Source organism: Bos indicus, chromosome 1 (assembly GCF_029378745.1).
Source record: "Bos indicus isolate NIAB-ARS_2022 breed Sahiwal x Tharparkar chromosome 1, NIAB-ARS_B.indTharparkar_mat_pri_1.0, whole genome shotgun sequence".
Taxonomy (NCBI): domain Eukaryota; kingdom Metazoa; phylum Chordata; class Mammalia; order Artiodactyla; family Bovidae; genus Bos; species Bos indicus.
This window is the reverse complement of record NC_091760.1, coordinates 146,932,660-146,958,664: the sequence shown is the minus strand read 5'-3', so window position 1 is coordinate 146,958,664 and position 26,005 is coordinate 146,932,660. Positions and strand designations below refer to the sequence as shown.

General features: G+C 49.6%; 2 protein-coding genes across 6 annotated transcripts in view; one reads left to right on the top strand and one right to left on the bottom strand.

Annotated features, from left to right (window-relative positions):
* TDRP (testis development related protein) overlaps positions 1 to 7,411 on the top strand; it is a 47,793-nt gene extending 40,382 nt beyond the window's left edge. Inside the window, exons 3-4 of the mRNA XM_070796550.1 lie at positions 3,464 to 3,567; positions 4,881 to 7,411. Coding sequence (XP_070652651.1) covers positions 3,464 to 3,567; positions 4,881 to 5,226 — 450 coding nt within the window. The 3' untranslated portion in view covers positions 5,227 to 7,411. The remainder of the gene's footprint in view (positions 1 to 3,463; positions 3,568 to 4,880) is intronic.
* A 4,279-nt stretch (positions 7,412 to 11,690) lies between these two features.
* Positions 11,691 to 26,005, bottom strand: part of FBXO25 (F-box protein 25) — a 27,744-nt gene continuing 13,429 nt past the window's right edge. For 2 of the 5 annotated variants that reach the window (XM_070796507.1, XM_070796514.1), the window contains exons 4-11: positions 25,239 to 25,288; positions 22,760 to 22,852; positions 20,992 to 21,085; positions 19,026 to 19,210; positions 17,918 to 18,100; positions 16,639 to 16,782; positions 13,055 to 13,081; positions 11,691 to 12,457 (exon numbers count right to left, since the gene is read on the bottom strand). In XM_070796507.1, coding sequence (XP_070652608.1) covers positions 12,368 to 12,457; positions 13,055 to 13,081; positions 16,639 to 16,782; positions 17,918 to 18,100; positions 19,026 to 19,210; positions 20,992 to 21,085; positions 22,760 to 22,852; positions 25,239 to 25,288 — 866 coding nt within the window. In that variant the 3' untranslated portion in view covers positions 11,691 to 12,367. The remainder of the gene's footprint in view (positions 12,458 to 13,054; positions 13,082 to 16,638; positions 16,783 to 17,917; positions 18,101 to 19,025; positions 19,211 to 20,991; positions 21,086 to 22,759; positions 22,853 to 25,238; positions 25,289 to 26,005) is intronic. The other 3 variants (XM_070796521.1, XM_070796529.1, XM_070796540.1) reach the window with 3 other exon arrangements.

Genomic DNA, 26,005 nt, shown 5'->3' with positions numbered 1-26,005 from the left:
CTAACAGATTAAAAGGGTCAGCCGGATGAATGCAGAGCCCCCATCTGGGGAGCAGGGTGATATCAATTGTAATCTCACAGTAACTTCTAATGATCCTTATTTTACATGGTATCAATTGTAATGTTTCTTTCATTTAGAATTTTAAGTTGGTTCTTTGTTTTCCTTGGTGAGTCTAGCTAAAGGTTTGTCAATTTTGTTTTCGTTTTCAAAGAACCAACTCTTAGTTTTATAACTCTTCTGTCATTTTCGTGTCTCTGTTTCTCCTCTTTGTCACTCCATTTTACTTTGTGCTCAGTTTGTTCTTTTTCTCACGCTTAAGGCATAGAGTTATGTTATTCAGGATTGTTATTTTGTCTTGTGAACTTCTTTCTTAGAACTGCTTTAGTTGCATCCTGTAAGTTTTAGTATGTTGTATTTTTTTGTCTGTCTCAAGATACAGTTTTGTTTCCTCTTTGATGTTGTTCAGGAGAGTATTGTTTAGTTTGCATGCAGTTTCCACTTTTCCTCCTCTGATGGTATATGTTGCAGTCAAAAAAGATACTACGCTTACAGTCTCCTAAGTTTGCTCAGACTTGTTTTGTGGCCTAATATATGGTCTATCATAGAAAAGGTTCCATGTGTGCTTAAATGAATGTGTATTTTGCAGTCACATTATAGAATATTCTATATGTGTTTGTGAGGTTCATTTCATCTGTAATGTTGTTCAGACTGTTTCCATATTGATTCTGTCTGATCTCTATCCATTGTTGAGAGTGTGGTATTAAATTCGCTAGCTATTATTATTGTACTGCAGTTTCTCTTTTTAGCTGTTAGCAGTAGTTGAGAAGGCAATGGCACCCCACTTCAGTACTCTTGCCTGGAAAATCCCACGGACGGAGGAGGCTGGTGGGCTGCAGTCCGTGGTGTCGCTGAGAGTCGGACACAACTGAGCGACTTCACTTTCACTTTTCACTTTCATGCATTGGAGAAGGAAATGGCAACCCACTCCAGTGTTCTTGCCTGGAGAATCCCAGGGATGGGGGAGCCTGGTGGGCGGCCGTCTATGGGGTCACACAGAGTCAGACATGACTGAAGCAACCTAGCACAGCAGCAGCAGTTTTGGCTGCACCATGCAGTTTGTGGGATCTTAGTTCCCCAACGAGGGATCAAACCCAGGCCCTCAGCAGTGAGAAGGCTAAGTCCTAACCACTGGACCACCAGGGAATTCTGTTAATTTCTGCTTTATACATTTACGTGTTCCAGTATTGGGTGCATAAATATTTAATAACTGGATCTTCTTGATAGAACTGACCCCTTTATCATTATATAGTGACCTTTGTCCCTCTTCACCATTTGTAAAGTCTGTTTTGTGTTACATAAGTATAGCTATCCCTACTGTTTTTGGTTCACCATTTGCTTGAAGTTAGTTTTACATCCATTCACTCAGGCTATGTGTGTCTTTAAAGCTAAAGTGAGACTCTTTGTAGGAAGCTTATAGTTGGGTCTTTTAACCCATTACAGTTTACATATATTTTTGTGTATCCAAGGACAGATTACTGTAGTTGGAATTATTTTTAGTACTTTTTTTCTACTTTTAAATTAGAATTATAAGTGATTTATGTACCACCATTACTGTATTACTCTTGAGTATAAATTTACCTGTCCTAGTGAGTTTTACTCTGGCTTTGTGTTTATTTTCACTCACAGAACTCCTTTAAGCATTTTTTGTTAGGCAGGTCTAGTGCTGACAAACTCCCTTCACTTTTGTTTGTTTGGGAGAGTCTTTATCTTCCCTCATTTCTGAAGAACAGTTTTGCTGATATAGAAATCTTGGTTGATAGGGTTTTTTTTCTTTTGTTATAATGAGTGTGAGTGTAAAGTCGCTCAGTCATGTCCGACTCTTTGCAACCCCGTGGACTGTAGCCTGCCAGGCTCCTCTGTCAATGGGATTCTCCAAGCAAGAATACTGGAGTGGGTTGCCATTTCCTTCTCCATATCCTATGGTAATTATAATTCAGTAAGTAAATTAAGAAAATGCTTAGTAGTTAAAATATCTTTTGACTATATCATCTCATCCTCTCCTGGCCTGACAAGTTTCTCTTGAGAAATCTCTCCATATTGGGGTGAAGGGTTCCTTTGTATGCAAGTAGTCTCTTTCACTACTTTCAAAATTCTTTCTTTTTGAACAATTTAATTATGTGTCTTGGTGCCGATCTACGTGGGTTCAACTTATCTGGGGTCCTTTGGTCTCATGGATCTGGATATCCATATCTCCCCCCAGGTTTGAGACATTTTCAGTCCTTATTGTTTTAAGTATACTTTCTGTCCCTTTCTCTTTTATTCTGTACCGATTGTGTTCCACAAGTCCCTTTGACTTTCTTCATTCTCTGTCATTCTTTTTTTCTTTTTCTCTTACTGGATACTTTCAGATGTCTTTGTTTCTCTGCACTGTCAAGTCTATATTTGACCCTATTAAAATTTTTGTTTGGTGTTTTCAGTTCTAAGATTTTTTCTTTATGGTTCCTATTTGTTCCATGTGTTGTTTTCCTAATTTCATTTAGTTACCTTTGTGTTGTGGTTCACTAAACTTCAATAAGGTTATTTTGAATTCTCTGATAGTTTATAGGTACCACATTTCTTTAGGGTCAGTTACTGAAGTTTTATTAGCTCCCTTAGGTGCCATGAAATTAAAAGACGTTTACTCCTTGGAAAAAAAGTTATGACCAAGCAAGACAGCATATTAAAAAGCAGAGACATTACTTTGCTAACAAAGGCCCACCTAGTCAAGGCTATGGTTTTTCCTGTGGTCATGTATGGAGAGAGAAGGGGATGACAGAGGATGAGATGGTTGGATGGCATCACCAACACAATGGACATGAGTTTGAGTGAACTCCGGGAGTTGGTGATGGACAGGGAGGCCTGGTGTGCTGCATTCCATGGGGTCACAAAAAGTTGGACACGACTGAGCGACTGAACTAGGTGGTGTCACATTTGCCTGCTGTTTTGTGATTTCAGGCTCCAGAGCCATCAGAGTGACTCCAGGAAAAGGCACTTGACAGGAGAGCCCTGCAGATGCACTTCCTTTTCTCCATCCCTGCCTTCTTATTACTGTATTTCTTTGAATCTAAGGTGCCAGGCGTTAATTATATCCTGATTTCAGAAATGAAAAAGTAACAAAATCATTTCTAAGAATCTACAAAATGTGTGGTGGTGCAGCCTCCCCACCCCTCAGTACCCCTCCGCCCTCGGTTGGGAGCCCCGTCAACCTGATCTCGTTTGGCTGAAGTTACTAAACGCGGGTGACTGTCTTCAGCCGCATGGAGGTTGCCTGCAGCTGATGGGAGAACTTGCTGTGCAGACACACAGATAAGGCGGTGTGGGCCAGCTTCTCTGCTGAAGTGTCAGCTTCATGACCACTGGGTGACACGACTCGGACCTGTGTATTCACTGCGTCAGGTCTGATCTTCTCTTAACCTTTCATTAGGTTCCAGGAGCAACTTTCCGAGGCTGGAAAGAAGTGACTTCTCTATTTAACAAGGATGACGAGCAGCAGCTGCTGGAAGGGCGAAAATCCCCCAAGTCCAGAGCGTGAGTAGCCGCTGTCAGGGGAGCAGGCATTCCAGAGACAGAGGGCAGGGCCATGAGAGGGGACAAGAGGGGTTTCCTCCCTTGTGAGGAGAAGGAAATGAGTTGTTCTAAGTATAAGCACTTTGAAAGACTATAGAAAAATGGAAAAAAATTTTAAAAGCTTCTCAGACCAGCTCTTGAACTTCCAGCTGTAAACTGAACTTACAAGCCTTAAAGCAGATGGTAGCCACATGTTTAAGGTGGGCAGGTGGCAGCTGTTCTAGAGAATCAAGGAAAAACCCAGTTAAAAATGCAAAGATTGCCTGTAAACTATACTTACGTGCTGACAATGCTGCTAGTTAAATATTTTGAATTTATAAAATATATATTTAGGGAATTCCCTGGTAGTCCAGTGGTTAAAACTTGGTGCTTTCACTGCTGTGGACCTGGGTTTGATCCCTGGTGGGTGAACTAACATCTCACAAGCTGTGTGGCATGGCCAACAAAAAAATGTACTTAAAGATGAAAATATAAATTTAAATCTGAAAATATAAATGGTGTTGCCAACAGCAGGTGAATCCTGGGGAATCTGACCATAGAGAGGCTGCTCCTCCGTGGACAGGGCACCTTGGCAGCACTCAGGACCCATCAGAGCCATCCAGTCCTCCCCCTCCTCTGACCACGTGATTGTGACCTCCCCACCCTCTCCTTGAGGACTGTGTAAGTCAGTCCTCTGGGCTGTCTGGGTAGCAGCTAACAGGCCAGCATCTCCTGGGGGCCTTGAACTTGTGCCTGTGTTCTGCCCCTCAGTCCAGTTAAACAAGACTTGGAAGGTTGGGCCTATGTTCTGGGGATGCTCTCCGCAGCTAGGCCAGGGGACTCGCGGCCAGGGTGCTGTGTCGTTTGTGGGGACCCACTCCAGTTGGCTGCATTTTCCTCAGGGCACACAGTGCTCTGAGCTCTGAACATCTGAGGCTGCAGCTGAATAAGCCTGTGGCAAACCGACTTGGTACAGGGAATAATCTCTGTTTTGAATCTGGGATCTGGGGCCTCTTTTCTCACGTATCTTCAGAGACAGGCTCAGCCTTCTGTGTGCCTTGAGACAGTTTGCTTTTCTGTCTTCTCCCTGAGGCTGACATTGCTTGAGTTTTGCCAAGTGGTAGTACCTTAAATATGGCATTCACAAATTTTATTAATCACGTGTACTGACTGATTTTTCCATATTAATATTCAGGTTTTACACATCTATCTGTTTGAGTTTATTTATAAAATAAACACAACTTGACATCCTAAGATGACTGATCACCAACACTTAACTCTTTCATCTCCTGTAGCACTAACTTACGATTAAAAGAAGAGTTGAAGACAGAGAAGAAGTCTGGATTTTGGGACAATTTGGTTTTGAAACAGAACATACAGTCCAAGAAACCAGATGAGATAGAAGGTTGGGAACCTCCGAAACTTGCCCTTGAAGACGTGGCGGCAGACTCAGGCGGCCCTGTGAGTGACCGTGTGTCTCGGCCGGGCTGGCAGGAGGACACCAGGGGCTCTAGCAAGTACACCAGCCTGGCCGGCGCAGGGAGCAGCTCGCGCTGGAGCCTCAGGTCGGCCGGGAAGCTGGTCAGCATCCGCCGGCAGAGCAGAGGCCACCTGACGGACGACTGGGAGGAGCTTGAGTGACCGCCCAGCCCCCGCGTGTCCTCACACCAAAGTCTGCCTGATCGTGCACCTTTGTATCTCATCTCCCTCACATTCCTAGAGTCTGCGGTGTCGTGGTGTTTATTAGTATAGTGTCCCGTTTGGTCTTTCCCAGATGAAAATCACAGAGGATCTGCTCTGTGCGGTTTCATTTGGCTTTCCTCTTCAAAAGCCAAGTGAGGAAATTCCAGGCGTCCTGTGATTTCTCAGTGGACACGCACAGGGTCCACCTGTCATCCGTGTGCTGCTGACCTTAGATGGAAGTTCACCGCAGTGGGGATTTGCTTTTTGCCACAAAACTGTCTTTCTGTGTCCTGAGTTGCAGTTCTGTGTTCTGTGACTTGATCCCTGTCTCTGCATGTAGCACATACCTGTATCCTATGACACAAGAATGTAGCGGCCACACACTTCTTTTCTGTTGTCAGAAACCTGCAATCCAGGTGTAACGTGAATCTTCCAAAGGTCACGTCACATTGTGCTAGCTCTTTGTTTGTATTAAACCGTAAAATATGCAAGCAAATTAAACGCTGGAGAAGTGAAGGCTGTTATCTGATCCCCAGAAATACACTGTCTGCAAACACAGCTTCACCTCCCACAAGCATATGAGATGGTGACAGTGTTCCCATCTTGAGGTTCCTGAACTTTTAAATACTGATGTTTCTTTTCTTCTAAAGTTTGTTCTTATTTTGATTGCAGACTAAAGAATGCTATAAAGCATGGATCAGTTTTAATAACTTGACACTTAAATTTGTTTGGAAAATATTAACTTGCTAGTTAAGAGTTGAAATTGTAGGTAAAATGCTGAAAGTGCCTCTTTTCTGTAACACCCAGGGTTTTGTTTTTTCAAATGAGACTGTTGGACCCGAGAAGCTGTGTGTTGTGGCTGGTTCGGGAGCGTCACTGAGCATCTCTTGTGTCTCTGAACTTGCTTGTCGTCTCCTTGACAGGTGGGCCCCAGGTCAGGTACACAGCACGTGTATCCTCAGCAAGACAGACCCAACCCACAGGAGGACCACGTGTCTCTGAGGTCAGAACAGATATAGGGGTTTTTGGTTAAAAAGAAAAACCTCCAGTTACACTGTGCATTCCTCTCTTGTGAGAGCCACTATCTTCAAGGTATTCAGTGAGCAGTTCTGTGCTGTTCCACACAAGGGGTGCCATTTAGCATTTCCATGGACTCCGAGGGGTGAAGGGGGTGACAGAGTGCCTGCCTGCCACCTGCCATTTCTCGGTCACTCAGTCTGTGTACACCCTGTCATCTGACTACCAGCCATCTAGCCACAATCCACGTGTCACCCAACCATCTGTGTCTGTCATCTGTGTAGCGTCTGTCAAAATCACCCATGTCCCTCTCTCTCTAATAGACAAGTGTACTTCACCGAGCCTTGAAAGGGGGACATGTGAGTGGTGGTAAAATCCTGTTTGTGTTAGAACCTTGAAGTGGTTAATAGCGGAGTTGAAAACCGTGTTTCCTCAGGTAAACAGTTCAGCTCATTGACTGGAGTCCTTCTCCCTAGAGACACTTGCTGTGACTGAGATGAGCTGTCTGAAGCAGGAGCTTCGGGCTCATCTTGGGCTAATCCTGTGATGAGGTGCAGGGAAGGGACTTGTGTTTGAGGTTCTGGGCAGAGTGCTCGGGGTGGGGGGCAGGTGGGACAGCCTCCAGCTCGGGGAGCCTGTGCCAGTGTGCTATGATGCTAAGTGCCTGTGATCCCCTTGGGGACACACGTGATGCACAGCTGGCAGAACGGCCCCTCATACCCCTCATTCCTCACAACCAAATGCAAGCCAGAGTGGGGTTGGATTACGCACGTGAATAATACTTTTCTTATCTACAAACATTAATGTAAAAATGAATTTTTCTTCTGTTGTATCTGATTAAAATAACTCTGTGGATTTTAATATAAATATTTATTGGTGTGCTTTGGGGGAAAGATATTTTTTTCTTGATGGAATTTACCAAAGCAACTTTATTTTGTTCACTGGCTGACAAGAGAGCGGGTCTGTCTAAATTCTGTAAACTGCACAGCTTCTCTGAAGAGTGACGTGTCTGCTCTTTTGCCTGTTGTTTTGTCATTAACAGGAAAGTGACTGGTTTTAAAGGAAGTTGAATTCATCCATAATGCTGAAGTTTTTTAAAAATAAAAACATGGTTTATATCCTGTTAGTTTGCATGGTTATTGACATCTGCTTCTGACGACTTAGAGCTGATGACATCTTCTCAACAGTTTCAGTGTCTTTCAAGATGCCAACGAAATGTGTAGATTCATGGATAAATGACCAACTTCAACCTCAGTCATCAGGATGTAGCTTTTACATATGAACGGCCTTCGGACGCTGTTTGGAGTAATAGGCACTGCCAGCTATGGGGTCGCACAGAGTCAGACGTGACTGAAGCGACTTAGCAGCAGCAGCAGCAGAGCCCCACGTCTGAGCCACCCGCCCTGGGCCCTGCTTTTTCCCCGTCACTTGAGGAGGGGGAGCCTGAAGCAAGCCTCCCCTTCAACCGCCAGCCTGAGTAGGTTCTTTAATAGTCTTTTAAGGTTTCATCTCTTCTTTCCAAACAGTAGCCTCTTGGAGAGATACGCTGACTCCCGTTAGGACCTGGGTAGCACCTGCAGTGCTGTCTCGAGCCAGGTGGTGAGTGCGCGTCCCACCAAACTCCTTCCCAGTGGTGTGTGTCCCAGGCAGCCTTGTCCTCACCAGTCTCGTGGCCTGTGCCCTCCCCCAGGTCCTGCTATGCACCCTCCCCTGGGGGCCTGTGGCTCTGTGGTAGCTTCATACCCCGACCCTCGGGTTCTCACTCACTTCACCAGATGCTCCGACTCTTGTGCAGGCAAAGGGCCTTCTCTTCACTCTCCCAGTTTACTTCTAGCCATTTAGCTTCTTTCCAGATTTTATGGTTAAGTCTCAATTGATACTTGACTGAACAAAAGACAGGCAGGACACTATAAGAAGCTTGAAGACAGGAACTGGCTAAAATTTTTGTAACTGATAAAATAGCCCACAGGGGGTGCAGATGGTGCTGAATGACTGACCAAGGCAGTGGCTGCCACTTGCTGTATGGCAGAAGTGTGGTTCTGGTGGTGAGTGTGAGGCAAGGAACCCTCTGAGGGGCTTCCATGGCACCATGCCCCAAAGACAGATACCACCACTTCCTGTAGTTGCTGCTTCCCCACGAGTGTCTGAGGGGACTGCACCTGATGCTGTTGTGGTGAGTGCACATCCCCACACCTGTGTTCTATGGTTTGTAACTGTGTTGCAGCCCAGCCCAGCCCAGCCCAGTCCAGTTGGTGCTGGCCAGCTGCCAGACTGTTCAGCCAGCTGAATGCACTTAAGTTTGCAGAAAAAGCACTGCTCTAACCTAAATGTCTTTCAGTTCATATTGTGAAGAGTCTGTGCCCCCAAAGAACACAATCAATAGAGTGAAAAAGGCAACCTAGGGAATCAGAACATTTTCAAGTCATCTAGCTGATAAGGCCTTAAGTGTCCAGCTATAATAGTTCCTTCTACATTCAACAACAAAACCACATACAACTCAATTAAAAGGCAGGCAAGTTCTTGAACAAGCGTAGAAAAAGATGCTCACCATCACGAGAAATGCAAATCAAAGCCACAATGAAATACCACCTCCCACCCATTTGGATGACGACTATCAAACCAAAAACTCAACGCCACAACCTAACAAGTGTTGGCGAGGACAAGGATGGCGAGAAATGGAACTATTCCCACTATCAGAGGCAGCACCATTTTACATTCCCACCATGGAAAATAGTATGGTGGTTCTTCAAAATATTAAACATGTATTTACCACACGGTCCTGCAATCCCACTTGTGGGTGTATCTCCAAAGAGAGATTTGTATAGCATGTTCACAGCAGCTCAAAGTAGGGGAGCACCTCCACATCAGTGGTGATGAAGAAGCAGAATGTGGAGGACAGGAAAGCCCACAAGGGAGGGAAAGCCTAAGCCATGCTACAACATGAATGAGACAGATACTAAAAGATGCCAATTATGCAGCGTATCTTCAGCAGTCCGATCCAGAGAAACAAACTAAAACCACCAAGTGCAAGGCTGGTTCAGCCAACAAGTCAACACGTGACCACCTCTGTGGGTGCAGAAAGGGAACTCAACAAAACCCAACACCCCTCCATGTAAAATGCCCCCAACAACATGGGGCTGGAAGGGAGCACCTCACCCTGAAGCACCCAGAGATGCCCAGCTTGCAGCACACCGACAGGTGAAGGACAGACAGCCCCCAGGGACTGCCGTCCTCACCCATGGGGATCTGGCATTAAAGCTGGCGAGGAAGGAAAAAAGAGTATCCCGCTGAAAGAAGGTGATGAACCTCCTTCACATGCAGACCTCACAATGTACATCCGCATCCCAGGGAGTCTACAAACTACCACCAGATCCATTTAGTGATTTCAGCAAAGTTCAGTTCACTCAATCGTGTCCAACTCTTTGCCACCCCATGAACCACAGCGTGCCAGGCCTCCTGTTCATCACCAACTCCCGGAGTCCACCCAAACCCATGTCCACTGAATCAGTGATGCCATCCAACCATCTCATCCTCTGTTGTCCCCTTCTCCTCCTGCCTTCATTCTTTCCCAGCATCAGGGTCTTTTCAAATGAGTCAGCTCTTCACATCAGGTGGCCAAAGTATTGGAGTTTCAGCTTCAAAAGCAGCAAAGTTAAGAGGACTTCACTGGTGGCTCAGACGATAAAGCGTCTGGCTACCATGCAGGAGACGTGGGTTCAATCCCTGAGTTTGGAAGATCTCCTACAGAAGGAAATGGCAACCCACTCCAGTACTCTTGCTTGGAAAATCCCATGGACAGAGGAGCCTGGTAGGCTACAGTCCACTGGGTCGCAGAGAGTCAGACATGACTGAGTGACTTCACTTTCTTTCTGAAGAGGATACAGGATCAGTCTACAAACACCTTACATCTTGTTTGTGTATGATTCTAAAAGTGGCATTTACAGCAAAACTAACACCAAACCCTTCAATACTGTCCCAAAAAGAGACGTGGTTCTCTGTGGACAGCCCTGACCATGCACAGCCAACTCTGTGAAGCCCCAAAAGCAGCTCCTGTGTCAGCTGCAGAACCTACCGTGGCTCCTCCTGACCCACAAGTCACAACCCGGGTGGGAAAATGTACCTCAACGCCAAGACGGACACCATGGATGTGCTGATGGCACTTCCCGGGGGCCAGGCTTCCCACAGGGGTGCTACGGGTCCCCTGCAGCTGTCCAGCGAGCACAGAGGACATGCAGGTGCCACATCATGGGCACGGAACCATGCTCAGGAATGCCACAAAAAGCTGCGGCCCAGGACAACACCCCTCTTCCTGATCTATGCCGTTCGATCATGGGGAAACGACTGGTCGGGGCCCAGGGACAGTGTGCATGGTCTGTCTGCCCCTCCCCAACTGTACCCCAGTCACATCCCTGCCCCACACAATTGCTGGAAATCCTGCCGACCCCTGTATGTGGGTTCCGGTCCAAGCACATCTACAGCCTGTGGAGATGGGCTGATTAATGGGGGACAGCTACACACGTCTCCTAAGACTTTTCATGTTGTTGAGGGGGAAGAACTCACTTCAAGAGGTTAATGTCTTCTTAAGAAATTAACACAAAAAAGACCAACACCCCAAAAGTAAACACACATTAGGTAATTTGCCAAAAGTAGAACAGAGATAAAAGTGATCAGGAAGCTTTCAGGAGGAACACCCCCACCTCACAGCCTCTTCACACATCCGTCTTCAGGGGAGAAAGATGCCACCACCCACTCTCGCCACTGCTCTGGGAATGTCCCTGCAGATTTCTGACTTGCTTCCCGGGCTCTGCTGCTTGTCTGACGTGAGGAGAGCATCATCAGATGGATGGAAGCACCTGTGCAGTGTTGCTGATCACAGAGTGATTCTTTCCAGCTGCATGGTACCGTGTCACCAATAAAAACCGTATTTCTACAAACTCTTGTGAAAAAAAGAGCTGGTTGTAAAATGAAAACAATATATATGCCGTTGATGGTTTTATGAAAAGCTTCCACCTGATTCACAACACAGGGTAACAATCATCTGACAACTAAGCATAGTTTTGGCTACACCAGTTCGGCACAGAACGTGTGCTGAAAGCACAGACTCTTTATTTACAAATACGCAAGACTGCACATTTCCACCTGCTAAGAAGGAAGCAGGAGTGCCTGGGCTCGGGTCCCTGACCTTGTTCATTTCTCCCCTGTATCTGCCGGGGCCATTCCAAGCACACATATTCTGGGTGCCAGGGTTATGCACCAGTTTTATTCTTTTATAAACCTTTATTTTCAAAATTTTCTAAAATGTACATGCAATATTTTTAAAATAAAATTATCTTTGAGAGGTTTCAATACATGATTATCAAAATCATTGACACTACTTTTTTCAGTAAGATGCAAAATTGACAAAGTTAAAATAGGTAGACAAACATGATTTATTACTTTGCTAGAAGAGGATTCCAAGCAGTGTGGTGCAGGCCACACCAGGCTCCCCCAGGTCAGGGCCCTGCCTGTCAGTCTTGGGCACGAGCCCAGGACCACAGCCCCAGACTGAGGCCCTTGTGGGTCTCAGCCATCTGCACAATTCACAACCCACTGCTGAGCATCCAGGAGACAGGCACATACTTCCCTGGATCCTTCTGTATCTGAGAAGACTCGTGCAGACACAACCAAAACTGTTAATATACATCTTAAGAAAAATAAATATTCTGTACAATGTCATTACAAGGATCCGTGATCTACCCTCACCCCAATCACTACAAAATCGGGAAACCATCATTTGAGTTAAGAGGCAGTCTTCTTGGCTGTTAGTGTCAGTTCAGCACAGGATGTGGTGCTGAAAACACACTCTTTTTGAACCATATTTACAAATACACAAAGTTCCAAATTTTAATGTGCTTAGAAGAATTTTTTAAAGAGAGAAGCAGAAATGATTTTGCTGGGGTTCCTTGACCCTATTTCAAAGGTGGATTTTGCTGGGGTTCCCTGACCCGGTTTCAGAGGTGGAAGCCACAGGCACCCTGCCCACAGGCCCTTTTCACGTTGCCTCCAACGCAGACTCCAGGTCATGGTGGGCCTGGCTAGGCCCTCAGTACTTGAAAAGGTCGATGAAGTGCTGCGGGGACACAGGCGTGAAGCAGCTGTCTGGGTCGGCAGCCGTGCAGGGGTGGCCCGAGTCCTGTGGGAAGGGCAGGGCGTTACCGCACGTGCTGGGAAGGAAGACAGCTCAGAAGTCACCAGGCATTCACTTAAATGCACCTGGACCCCACCACACAGGTATGTGGACAGCAAGCAAGAATTAGGAACACGTGGCTGCTCAGCGGGGAGAGTTTCTCTGCCAGTGCATGGGGTACAGGCGGCCCTGAGTCAGGGGGCCGGGAGGAGCCTGCGCTTCCCTCCTCCCCACCCCCAACCCTGCCCTGGTCATGCTGCCCCCTCCCCTGGCGGTGGGTCAGGATCCACTCTGGAACTGCTCTGGGCACCACCCACCCACGTTCACCCGAGGGCCCAGCACCACGCCCCACGGCAGAAACACCCAGGGCTCGCTTGTGTCAGCAGACAGAACAGCCTCAGGACCTGGGGGCCAGTTAGGCCAGTGTCTGGAGACAGGACCCCCCCCCAACCCAGCCAAGCCTACACCCCTGGTCTAAAGGCAGCTCGCGGGACCCCGATGGTGGCCAAGTAGGAAGGCCAGTCACACGTCAGCAGAGGCTGCGGCCTCACTGGCCCAGCCCCAGACAGGGGACGCGCACAGACGCGGGCATAGAGGAGGTACCTCGAGTAATAAAGCAAGGCGGCAGTCCTGGAGGTGGCGGAGGAGGAGAGCAGTGAAGGGAGGAAAAAAGGGAAAACAGGGTTAGGAAGAGCCAGGTCACACCAGGACTCAGGCTGAACATGAATCATTTATGAAAATGACCAACATCACTGGGCAGTGAAACCGAGGGGAGAGCTGCCCCCGAGGCCCCACGCAGCAGCCGGAAGCCAGAGGACCCGCAGGCCGTCTGGGGCCGACCTGGCTTCCACCTCCTCCAGTCTCGGGCCCACAGCTGGTGAGACAGCAGAGCCAAATGACCGTCACGACTTCACTGAGAACATGCAGAGCAGCGGGCCACACTGGAACGTTTCTAGCAGGTTTCCCTGAAGCCCACTCACTCCCTCTGAGTCAGCTCAGTGGAATTAAGTGAACAATGTAGGTTCCATGGGAGCCAGCTCCTTCCTGCTCACCCACGGTTTTCAACTCGAGGTCAGCACCAACTTGCCCCTCTCACCACCGGCTGGCTGCTCCCCCTCACCACAGCCCAGGGGTCTGCAGGGCTGGCTGTCGGCACAGGCCCAGACCAGTGGCCTCCTGGCCCCCGCTGCACACTGCAGTGTGGGCCTGGCAGTGGACACACAGTCCTGATCCCTGCCTTTGACTGCATTCACTCTGTCGGGCTTCCAGCCCACTCCACACCTGGCTTTAGCTGAAGTTCCTGAAAAGCAGCTAGAGGATGGGGTGAGCACAGTGGCCTCACAGGAGGGCCACCCCACGGAAGGCAGACAGGCCTGAGCTGCGCCTGTGTGCAACTCCAAGACCTCCTTTCACCTTGCCAACGTTCCCCAAAGGCAAAGCAGAAAAACCGACACAGTGTCCAGACAGTGAAGCCAGGTCAGACAGGACGGCTTGGGGCAGCTGGGGCGGCTGCATGAGCTCGCGGCAGAGCCCCAGCCTATGTGTGTGGAAGAGGACAGGTCCGGTGGGACGCGGGCAGCACGGGCACAGTGGGGTATTGCCCCACATGGGGCTGAGCACCATGCAGCCTCCACGCAGCAGGCCTGCCCTCACGGAGGCGCCACGAAACTGGGCTGAGGCCTGCGGGGGCCAAGCTGTGTGTGGGGGTGCAGTGGCCAGCCAGGGGGCTTGCTCAGGAGCTGACACAGGCAGCAGGGTCCACCACAAATTCCAGACACTCGTTTTTTCTTTATATTTCCACCCGCAGACTCAGTAGAAAGTGGAAGGGCCTCTGGGAGAAAAAGCTGCCATGTGACCCCACAGATGGACAGAGCCAGTCCCCAAGGCTGCACAGAGGTCAAGGCGCTCGGCCTTCAAGGCAAGGCTGTGAACAACATTTCACAGCCCAAAGGCCAGCAAGACACTTGTTCTGAATTTTCATAAACAGAAGAACCTGTAGGCAAATTCTTCTGGAAACCCAAAAAATTACCTCTCCATTTTTAAAAATCCAGAATGCCCCTATTTCTGGATACTTCACCTGAACATGCTGTATGCCAACACAGAAAGCAGCAAGGGGCCTCTGTTCACTACATCAGAAACAGTGTCCTCAGACGGTCTAAGACAGTCTGCCACATGCAAAGACGAGACGTCTGTCCCAGGGGGACACACCACTGCTCCCAGTGTCTCTGGAATAAACCTTCAGCTCGGGGGAAGCGTCGTTCAGAGCAGCGACCAGATCATCTCATCCGCTGACTCGGCTCTGAAGCTGCCACATGTCTGGGACTACCCTCTGTGTGCTGTGGCAGACTGGCTCACCCGTGTCCCGCTAGCACCCTGGCAAGACTGAGCGTGAGGTGCCCTGGCCTGGAGGAAGAGGTTGCACAGAACCACCACTGCAGCCGTGCAACACCTTTCCTCGTTAACTGTGCAGAACAAGCCGTGCCAGACTCCAGAACAAGTCAGAAACAAAGTGGTCTCCGGCTGGCCCCCTGCAGCACCAGCAGTAAAGCCTTGTTAACACGGGGACTCCCACCGTACAACCACAGGGGTACAGGTTAAAAAAAAGCCCACGTTATCATGTATATAACCTGAAATGAAAACAATTTAAAGTAGTCATTTGTTTTTTAGCAGTTTAGAGTTGGCCTCATAATCCAGCCAACAAATTACAGATAAACAGAAAACAAAAAACAGCCACGGTGCTTCAGACCAGGCAGAAGGCACGTGGCCCATGGCCCCAAGGGAGGACCCTGAGCAGCAGGGGCAGACCGCCTGTCACCCTCCTCCCCAGTGAAATTTCACAACATTAAACAAATTCAGACTCAAGGCAAACTACGGAAATGGTCTTTCTAAGAGGAGGTGAATAGAAGCACCCGTATCTCCCCCAGAAACTTGTTTTTATCAGAGTCTGGACGGGAGAGGAAGGGGCCAGAGAGGAAGAGGATGGGGCTGACAACTGCGGACACAGCTCAGTCTTCACAAGGACCAGACATGCTAAGTTTGGCTCAAAAAAACAGGAGGAGCCCGGGCGCTTTCATGGGCCTCTCCTCTGCTCCAGGGCTGTGCTGTGAGGAAAGCCCCTGGAGGCACCATTGCTGGGGTCCTGACAGTGGAGCTGAGGCCAAGTGTGGAAAATGGGGGTTGGGGGTGGCCTCCCTTGACTTCCAGAAGAGGCGGGGATCCTGACCCTCCTCTCAGGCTGAGCCATGAGAACAGGGGGAAGCAGCCCGCCAGGACTCAGGCCGCAGCACAGTCAGCGTGCTCACAGCCAGGGACCAGATCACGCCCTAACATCCTGCACCAGACGAGGTTGGGTGGCCCCAATTTCAGGTCCAACCATGTTCTGCTTTGGTGAACCTGTCCCTGGCCCCAGTCCCTGGGGAGACGCCGTCGTGTCATCACACTCTACACTCGGGTGGACAGTCCCTGCTGAGACACCATCATGTCATCACACTCTACACTCAGGTGGACAGTCTCTGGTGAGACACCATCACATCACACTCTACACTCCGGTGGACAGTCCCTGGTGAGACCCCATCATGTCATCACACTCTACACTCGGGTGGACATCCCTGGGGAGACGCCATCATGTCATCACACTCTACACTTGGGTGGACAGTCCCTGGTGAGACCCCATCATGTCATCACACCCTACACTCAGGTGGACATCCCTGGGGAGACGCCGTCATGTCATCACACTCTACACTCGGGTGGACAGTCCCTGGTGAGACTCCATCATGTCATCACACTCTACACTCGGGTGGACAGTCCCTGGTGAGACCCCATCATGTCATCACACTCTACACTCGGGTGGACAGTCTCTGGTGAGACCCCATCATGTCATCACACTCTACACTCGGGTGGACAGTCCCTGGGGAGACGCCGTCATGTCATCACACTCTACACTCGGGTGGACAGTCCCTGGTGAGACCCCATCATGTCATCACACTCTACACTCGGGTGGACAGTCCCTGGTGAGACCCCATCATGTCATCACACTCTACACTCGGGTGGACAGTCCCTAGTGAGACATGATCATGTTATCACACACTACACTCGGGTGGACAGTCCCTAGTAGACACCATCATGTCATCACTCACTACTCTCAGCTGGACAGTATGTCTCTCCAGGAGCACAGGTGCTATCCTTACCTTCCAGAAGAGGATGCTGCAGTGCCGGCAGAAGTGCAGGGTGTCTCCATACTGCTCCTTGGTGGGGTAGTGCTTCTGAAGTGCAAAATACATCAGCTTCCACTCCACATGGCCTTTTTCTGAAAGGATCAAGTGTCTACAAAACTAGACAAACAGACTTCTGTTCAGACGCAGATGACTTTCATAGCAACGTCATTTGTACAACAACTTTAAAAGGCAACACACTGCAGGAAACATTTAATTATGTGAAATTAAATTTGAGCTGAATCCATACAATGGAATACCATGCAGCTGTTCAACAGACTTAAAGGTTTTTATCTGGAGTGATGTCCATGATGTCTATTAAGCTAAAAATAAGTTATATGCTATCGAGTCTGACGGGGACTGGTAACTAGAATGCAGAAAGTATCCAAATACAAAATGGGCAAAGGATTTGGAGAGACACACAAGCAGGCAACAAGCACGTGAACAGATGCTCAGTGTCTTGGACCCCAGAGATGGCAGGAGGCGGCACCTCATACCCTACGGGGCAGCGACCACACCCTCAGAGGAACAGGCACGGATGGGATGCTGAGCAGGCGGGCTTGGGCGTGGCCAGGGGCTGCCCGACGCAGCAGCATGTTCACAGTTCCTCACAATGTTACCCTCCGCTCATGAGCCCCGTGCCCCCAGGAGAAGGTGACCATGGTTGCTCCACGGCCTGGCTGTGCCCAATCCTCACCCTCTGATTCAGGCAGGAACCTGCTTGCTGCCTCCACCACCTGACTTTCTCCTGGATAGGTACGTGACCCCTGAGGTCTGCGAGCCTGTGTCTGAGGAGACACATGACATCTGGTCCTCCCTGGGGCCTCCCTAGGGCAAGACTGTGTCTGCTTTGGCCCTGCACACTGCTGTGTATGTCATGGGCACCCAGCTGGCGGAGCTGTGCTCCAAAAACCACGCAGCACGGGGGTGGCAGGGAGGGGCAGCGATAAGCGGAGACACACAGCATCCACCAGATCCCAAGGCTGGCCCCATCCTGGGAGGGCAAGGTGCAGGGAGCAGGCGCCTACCCGTGAGTCTCTGAGGGGACACGCCGCCTGGAGAGGGGCCTCCAGTTACAGGAAAGACTAATGGCCCATCCTTGACAGGAAGAAACTGCCCTGGTTCTGCTGCTCTGTTCTGGATCATTTTTAAAATTATGACTTTCTCCACATGAAAAGCAGGCTTTCCCGTAGTGATTCTAGTCCACTCCCTGAAGCGGCCAGGCTCAGCCATCAGGGCCACAACCCCCACTCACCTGCTTCTCCCCAAAGTGGTACTGGCAGAGCTTCTTCCACAGCTGCCGGTCCTCGCTGAGCGCGGACAGTGTCGGGGTCACCTGACCCAGGGTGACGATGTCCCACCCATCCGAGAACCTGTACAGGATGTTGCTGAGCATGTGCACAGGAAGGTCGCTGAGCGTCAGGCCACTGTCCACCTGCTGGGAGGGCCCGCACACTTACTCCAGCGGGAACATGGGAGCTCATCGGTCACAGTGACGTCTCCCTCCTCCCCAATCCTCCCAGATGACACCCTGAAGCAGCCCTGGCTGAACCTGGGGCCCCGGACACTGAAACCCTAGTCCCAGCGTTCGCCGGGTGATGTGGCGTCACTGCACATCAGGGACTTGGGGACAGTGGCATCTGGGGCACGTGGCCTGGTCACGGTCTGGAAAGCAGACACACCCCACATGTAAGTGTCTTACAGGCGAGTGGCCCTCACAGCACAAGCCCCTGAACACGGGAATGAGGCTGCCTGGACACGGAATGTCAGAGCACCCCTGCTAACTGCAGGGCCTTAACTAGGGAATCATCACTCCCTATAAATCTCGCATTTACACGACAAATACTGGCCCAAGGTCACCTCTGAACCCAACCAGAGATAAACCAAACACAGCGTAAGACACTTTAGTGAATGGGGTCAACATTTCTCTTGGTGAAACCAGTTATCAGAATAAACACAAAACATCAAAGACAGCAAGAAATGGAGATGAAAACACCAACCCCGAGAAGCAACAGCAGGTGAACAGTCACCACTACACAGTGCAGTCTTAATTTACCGAATATCATTCTAGTCTAAAATATCTAATCAGGTGTCAAGGTAAATTAACTTACCACCTCATCACCCACAGGACCAGCTGTTTTTAATAATTACCATCCCCACTGTCTTTCCAATGACACCTATAAGCCATTAAAGAGTCTTCTGGCCTGAATCCATCTTACGACAGTTTAATACGTATTCAGGAAATGTAAACAGAAAAAGCCTTTGGAAAAGCTGTGATAGTCTTCCACATACACTCAGAAGTAGCAATGGCTTCTGTGATGTAACAGCAGAGACTACTCACGTTCAGGCCAGAAAGCACATACCTCCGTCATCTGAAGATTCTGCAGCTGCTGCTGCCAGCGGAGAACGGTCTCTAATCGGCAAATCCAGATGTTGATGTTTCCCACCAGCACAGACTTCCCTACTCCTCGGATCAGAATGCACAGGGTGGAGCTGAGGTCTTGGAGAAGATCCTTGATCAGGCGAGGGTTTTGGTGGTCACCGAGAACTGGAATAAACAAAAACGAAACAATCCAACAATCCCATCAGCCCCCATTGTTAAAAATGACCTGCTTTCGGGCTTCCCTGGGGGCTCAGTGAAGGATCCATCTGCCCATGCAGGAGAGCCACCGGGTTTGCTCCTGGATCCGGGAAGATTCCACATGCCTCAGAGCAACTAAGCCTGTGAGCCACAACTATGAAGCCCGTGCTCCAGAGCCTGGGAGCCGCAACTACTGAGCCCATGAGCTGCAACTATTGAGGCCTGAGAGCCCTAGAGCCTGTGCTCGCCAACAAGAGAAGCCGCCACGATGAGAAGCCCGTGCACCACGACTAGAGAGGAGCCCCCACTCTCCGCAACCAGAGAAAGGCCCGGGCGGCAACGAGGACCCGGCACAGCCAACAGAGAAAAGAAGCAAAATGGTTTTTAAAATGGCCTGCTTTCACAACCCAAGGGCCTCTCGACAGACAGCACAGGTGAACAGAATGTGACTTATACACACAGGGGAGTGTCACTCAGCCTTAAACAGGGCAGAAATGCTGACATGCATCGCATGAAACCTGAAGACCTTAAGATAAGAACCAGTCACAGATGGGCAAGTGTTGTTTGATGCTCCTGATGAGGTCCTTGGAATAGTCAAGTTCACAGAGCGCGTAGATGGCGGGTGCTGGGGAGGCGGCATTAGTGTGTATGGGGACAGTGTGTCAGTTCTGCGGACAGCGTGTCGCCGCTGTGGTGGCCACAGCCACAGCGATCCGTGTGTCAGTTCTGCGGACAGCGTGTCGCTGCTGTGGTGGCACAGCCGCAGCGATGCATGTGTCAGTTCTGCGGACAGCATGTCTCCGCTGTGGTGGCCACAGCCTCAGTGATGCGTGTGTCAGTCTGGGGACAGCGTGTCTCCACTGTGGTGGCCACAGCCGCAGTGATGCGTGTGTCAGTCTGCGGACAGCGTGTCACCGCTGTGGTGGCCACAGCCGCAGGGATGTGACCGCTCAGTGCCACTGAGCTGTGCACTCAAGATGCACAGGAAAGATGGTATTTTATGTATATTTCACCACAAAAGGAAAATAATGATCTAATTTCACTGCATATCCAAAGTGGCATCATTTTTGAGGTATCACAAGTATGATGAGATTCGAAAACTTCCAAATGCTGTCTGATAGTGTATTTGTGGTTGAGTCTACAATTTTGTCTTTAAATCCATCTCTACTTTCTTTTATACTTAATCATAAAGAGAATTGATAGTTAAAATGGCATATTTATACATAAACTCTTAAAGTTCCATTTATTATTGGCCATTAACTAATCGAGACAAACATTAAGTTAAAAAGAAAATTACAGGCTTGTCTGATGCATAAGAACTAAGTCACAACCTTGGTAATTACAGAATCACTATATAGCAAAAGTGAGCTATGAGTAGTTAACCATGAAGGAGAACGTGTCCATTTAAAACTCAGGGATACTTTCTCAGGGACTTCCCTGCCAGCCCGGTGGTTAAGACTGCACTTCCACTGCAGGAAGCATGGGTTCAATCCCTGGTGAGGGATCTAAGATCCCACATGCCTCACGGTGTGCCCCACAACCTGTCTTTCTCATTACAATATATTCTTCTGTGTCCAAAAGCATCTTTTAAAGAACACCACCAAGAACATCAAGTACCAAGCGGCCAACCGGAGCCCATCACATTATCTGACACCATTAATACTGGGGGTAAATGAAAGAAAAATCTAATCTCCTTGTACTAAGTTAACTAAGACTGAGATCAGTAAAAACACCAGTGCTCGCCTTACCCTTCTGAACGATCTTATCCAGGATGTTGAAGTAGTTCTTCTGGGCCACACCACTCAGCGAGGTCAGCTGGGACTTTGCAATCAGCTGCAACAGCTTGAGAGGGGGAGGGGCTACAGGTGAGCATTGCCTCTGAAGGGACGCCCACCTCCCCACCCCAGTCACCCGAGAAGAAAGCAAAGGATGCAGGTAGGGCTGCTGCTCAATCTCCGCCCTCCAGCCCCGGCCGGTATCCCGGCCACCCCTGCTGCAATCTGTGTCCCCTCCTCTGACCGCCCCAGCCTCACATGAGCCAGGCCTTCCCTGATGGCCCCCCAGCACATCTGTCCCTCTGTCTGTCCCTCCAGCTTCCTTGCCAGTCCTGCCCTCCCACCACTCCTGCAGGTCCATCGGGCCCCAATATCCACCTGCCTCCCAGGCTCCCCCTCCGTCAGAGGCTGGCTGCTCTCAGCACATGGAAGCCGTTGCAGCCCTCCTCGGCTCTGCGGGAGGAGCGGTCCTGGTGGCCAGCAGGGAGGCCAGCGGGGAGGACCCGGGGGGACCCAGCAGCAGGGCCGGCTTCTCGGACACAGAGCTGCCCCTCCCCTCCGCACGTCAGGGACACCGGTCATCATAAACACCGCTCATCTGTAGGAGTCTCCAGTGACCCACTCCCAGCTCTGTGCACACCGGTTCAGGAGCCCTGGGTCAGCCCATCCCCACTGCCTCACGTCCTGTGACTGCTGTGCCCGAGCAGGCCCTCACTGTGGCCACGCCTGTCTGTGGTGCTGGTCAGACCCGTGCCTGCACACACCCGTTCACTGCGGCCCGTACTGTTCCTGAGCAATCTGAGCCCCTCTGGGTGAGCCGCAAACACATTCCAGAACCCAGATCACATCTGCTCCTGTGTCTCTGAAAAGGGATTCTTCATCCCTCCTCTCCAGCCCTCCCTGCTGCCTCTGTCAGTTGCAGAGGGAGGAGAGAAAGTGCCAACTCACACACACTCACACACTCTCCCACACACTCTGTGTTGACTGTGGAGGCCAGAACGACAAACATGACAATCACACGCTAACTGCTGGGGAGGATCACGCCGCTAATTCTAGTGTGTCTACACACATGTGTCCTGTGCTGCAGTGATTACAGAAACCACACCCCAGCCCGGCTGGGGTCACGTAACCAGCCAGCGCTCTGTCCTTGCAGGAGCGCTCCTACAGGCCACTACGGGGAGTACGTACCACAGCCTCGTGGCACTGTTAAAAATCCCAACTAACAGTTTCATGACTCATCACTTAGTCTTGGCTTAGGACAGTCAGGTGAGTAAACTTGCTAGGCAAATAAAAACAATAAATGGAATATATAGTGAGATCCCTTATTTTCTGAATGCAGGAAAAGGTAAAAATTTCTTCTAAAAATGTATCATTAACACAATAAGGCTTCTATGCAGCTCTGTTTTGTATCAATTCCCTTCTCTCCACTAGCTTGCTCCCCTCTATGGAGCAGGGCTCATGCTCTGGGAAAAACAAAGTAGAAAATGCATATGAAACCACCGGGCAAGAAACCCTGAGAGAAACTCCCGCTTCTCCCTCTGTCTCCAACGTGACACGTGAGGTGGGCTGGAGGGAGCTTCAATCCTCCTCCTCCTGACCCCCACCCCTCATCCCATGGTTCTCCACCAGGAACAAGCACAGCTTTACGCAGCTGCCAAAAGGATCTTAAACATGTGACATGATAATCTTTAGGGCGCAACCACTCCACGTGTCCTCTGGTGGCTCTGAAATGAATACTCACCCTGACCACATAATTGAATCTTCGGATGTCCTGGATCGCACTCGAGAAGTCTAAGCGATTAAAAGCTTCTCCCAAAGTACAGTAGCCATGTCTCTGGAAAAACAGACACAAGTTACGATACCTCAAATCAGCCAACCAGGCAAAATGAACGGACAGCCAACGGGAATTAGTCTGTGCAACTTTTTTAATTTTCGCAAAGGATATTCATTTTCACTATGATTTATTCCATATTTAATTTTAGAGTAAAATTAAAGCCATTCTAAATCTGTCATTTATGTATAATCAATTATGTATATGCATTGACACTCTACACCACTACAGATACAAAGATAAATACTGATTAAATACTTGTCAATTTCTTTTGTTGACATGCATTTGGGGAGGCCCAAATTAAGCCTAAAATAACAAAATAACCAGATGTACTCTAGGCTGTGCAACTACAAATACATAAATCATGCTTGGCCACTACAAAAGGCATCTTCCATGAACACACATGTTGCCATTCAGTTCCTCTGCAGGCAGTCCTGCGTTCGTCCAGCCACTCAGGATCAAGGCCGAGACGCACCTGAGTGGGGCAGGAGGTTTGAATACCAGTGGTTAGGTGGAAAGGGCTGGAGGCAATGGGATATGACAATGGGCAGTGTTCAGGCTGGGAACAGGGGGCCGAGCACCCCAAAACCCAAGTATGTGGTAATAAGGCTCACAGGTTCGAGGGTCAAAGACCACGAAGGAAACGTGACTTTTTTTTCATTACCAGAAACACTGCTATTTCAGATGTTTTTCCTTAATGATATGCCCCACGTTCTATATTGAGTGCTGTACAGATCTGAACCCTAGGTTTCAGAGACATTTTAAACTCTGTTTTTGAACACTTAGAACACAGAGAGGTTTTCAGTTCAGCGTTGTGAGGATAAAGCGTGTGAATAATCACAGAAAACATGAGGAGACAGACGCGCCTCGTGTTTCAAACAGAGACAGGAGCGGGCCCAGCGGGGTCGGAGGTGCAGGGGACGCCTGGTCTCCGACACGAGACACACCCCCAAACCGCAGCAGCCTCGAGGTGCACAGAAGTCAGCAAGATACACTCGTCACAAATGCTCAACACCACGAGTTGCAGAATGCTTCCCTGGGAGCTGTGGAGGCAGCATCGGTCATAACATGAAACCCATCACAGCCGGTAACGTTTCTCTCTCTCAGTGAACAGCATCCAGACACTGGTGTGACAGACCCTTCCCGGGCAGCAGACACTTGGTGGGCCCAGAGGAGAAGACCAAAGGTGCGATGCTCCACGGAGAGGGGCCCTCCCGACTCCCGCCTGCACCCCTGCCCCGTGGACCCAGCGCCGTCTGAGGCCTCGAGGCCCCTCCCCTGCTGCCTCATGTGCACCAAAGCAGGACCCTGCTCTGTCTCGGAGTCTTTCATGAGCTCACACAGGTTCTCCCGGCGGCACATCCATTTAACAACAGCAACTACTGCCAAACAGCTCAGAGTAACTCCGTCTCAGGATCTAACCCTTAAGCTTCTAGGAAACGCGGCTGGTTTCAGAACATCCACTACCAACACTGCCAGAGCACTTCACTCACACTAACATAGTCTAAACACATGCTGAACGACTCCTCCCAAATCATTTCCCCCAATTGTCGCAAAATAAGGCAAAAGCAAAAGGGTCTTTCAGGTTACAGATGGAAGCAAGCTTCCCCAGATACCAAGCAGAGAAAAAGGAAACAGACAGCTGACGTGAACAGACCAGACCTTCTGCCAAGAAAGGGCGATGGCAGGGCTTGAACTGCATGCTCTTTGCAGATTCCAACTTAACTACCAACACCACCTTCACTACTCTACAAATAAACGAGGGTTTACAAGCTGTTCCCACCCTCCCAGGACACACAGGGGCCGAGAAACAGCCCCACCAGCAACAGCAGCTCACTGTGAACAGCTCGGGGAGGGCGGGGAGAAATATCAAAGTACTTGCAGGCCCATACTTGTTCTGAAACAGCCCTCAGCTGAATCAGATCTGTACAGGGCACTGACATGCACCACACACACACACACACTCACACCACACACACACACACAGGCACATACACCACACACACACACACACGCACATTCACCACACACACAGGCACATATACCACACACGCGCACACGCACACTCACACCACACACACACAGGCACATACACCACAGAGGCACACACACGCACACTCACACCACACACACACACACACACAGGCACATACACCACACACGCGCGCACACACACACACACCCCACACACACAGGCACATACACCACACAGGCGCACACACACACCCATGCACATGCAAACACTGTCTGAAAGACCCTCGTAAAGCTTTCACCCGTCAGAATTTGGACACTGATTTAATATTGCAAAAGAAACAATTTACTTAATGTGACATCACACAACCAACAGAAACAATACAAAATATACTCTTATTTATAACAGAATACTTACTTCTCTTGTGCTTTCTTTATGGACATAGATCCAGTTTTCACGATAAAAACCTAGGATAAAAATTTGTTTTTAACATCTGGTGACTCATTACCAAATGAGGATTTTGAGGAGCTTCAAAAGCTGCACGTGTAACGCTGTCTGCTGCCGTGTGGACAGGAGACCCCCGGACTCGGCCACGTGCTTCGCGTCCCAACATCAGTTTACAAAGTGCTGAAACGTCATTGCATGAAAGGTGTCATGGCACGGCCACATCTTGGTGACTTAGAAGAAAATAGTGTCACCAGCGACTTCAGCCATCTCCAAACATAAATGGCTATAAATGTGCATTTTGTATATACTCTAATAAAAATTATCTTCCTCTTTCATTGTCCCTATATGGTATTCCATTTAAATACACTTTCCACGTAACTCCTGTCCCAGAGCTTCAAGGATCGATACTACACTGTCCATGGGAGCCTCCAGGGGGCGCACGACTGATCACACTAACAGGCCCTCAGTGGCTCAGGGCTGAGCACATGCACAGGCGCTCTCTCAGAGCTGCCCCATCTCCAGGTGCTCGCCCACCCTGCCTACAGGCTCCAGCTCTGACCACAACTATCTCCTGTTCCGAACCAGCAGTGTCTCCTGCACCAAAGCAGTGTCAAGGCCTCTAAAGGTCAGTTTCACTGCTTGGGAGTGAACAGACCTGAATTCAGGACTGCTACTGTGACTCAGTGGTAAAAAACCCACCTGCAACGCAGGAGACACATTCAGGGTTCAATCCCTGG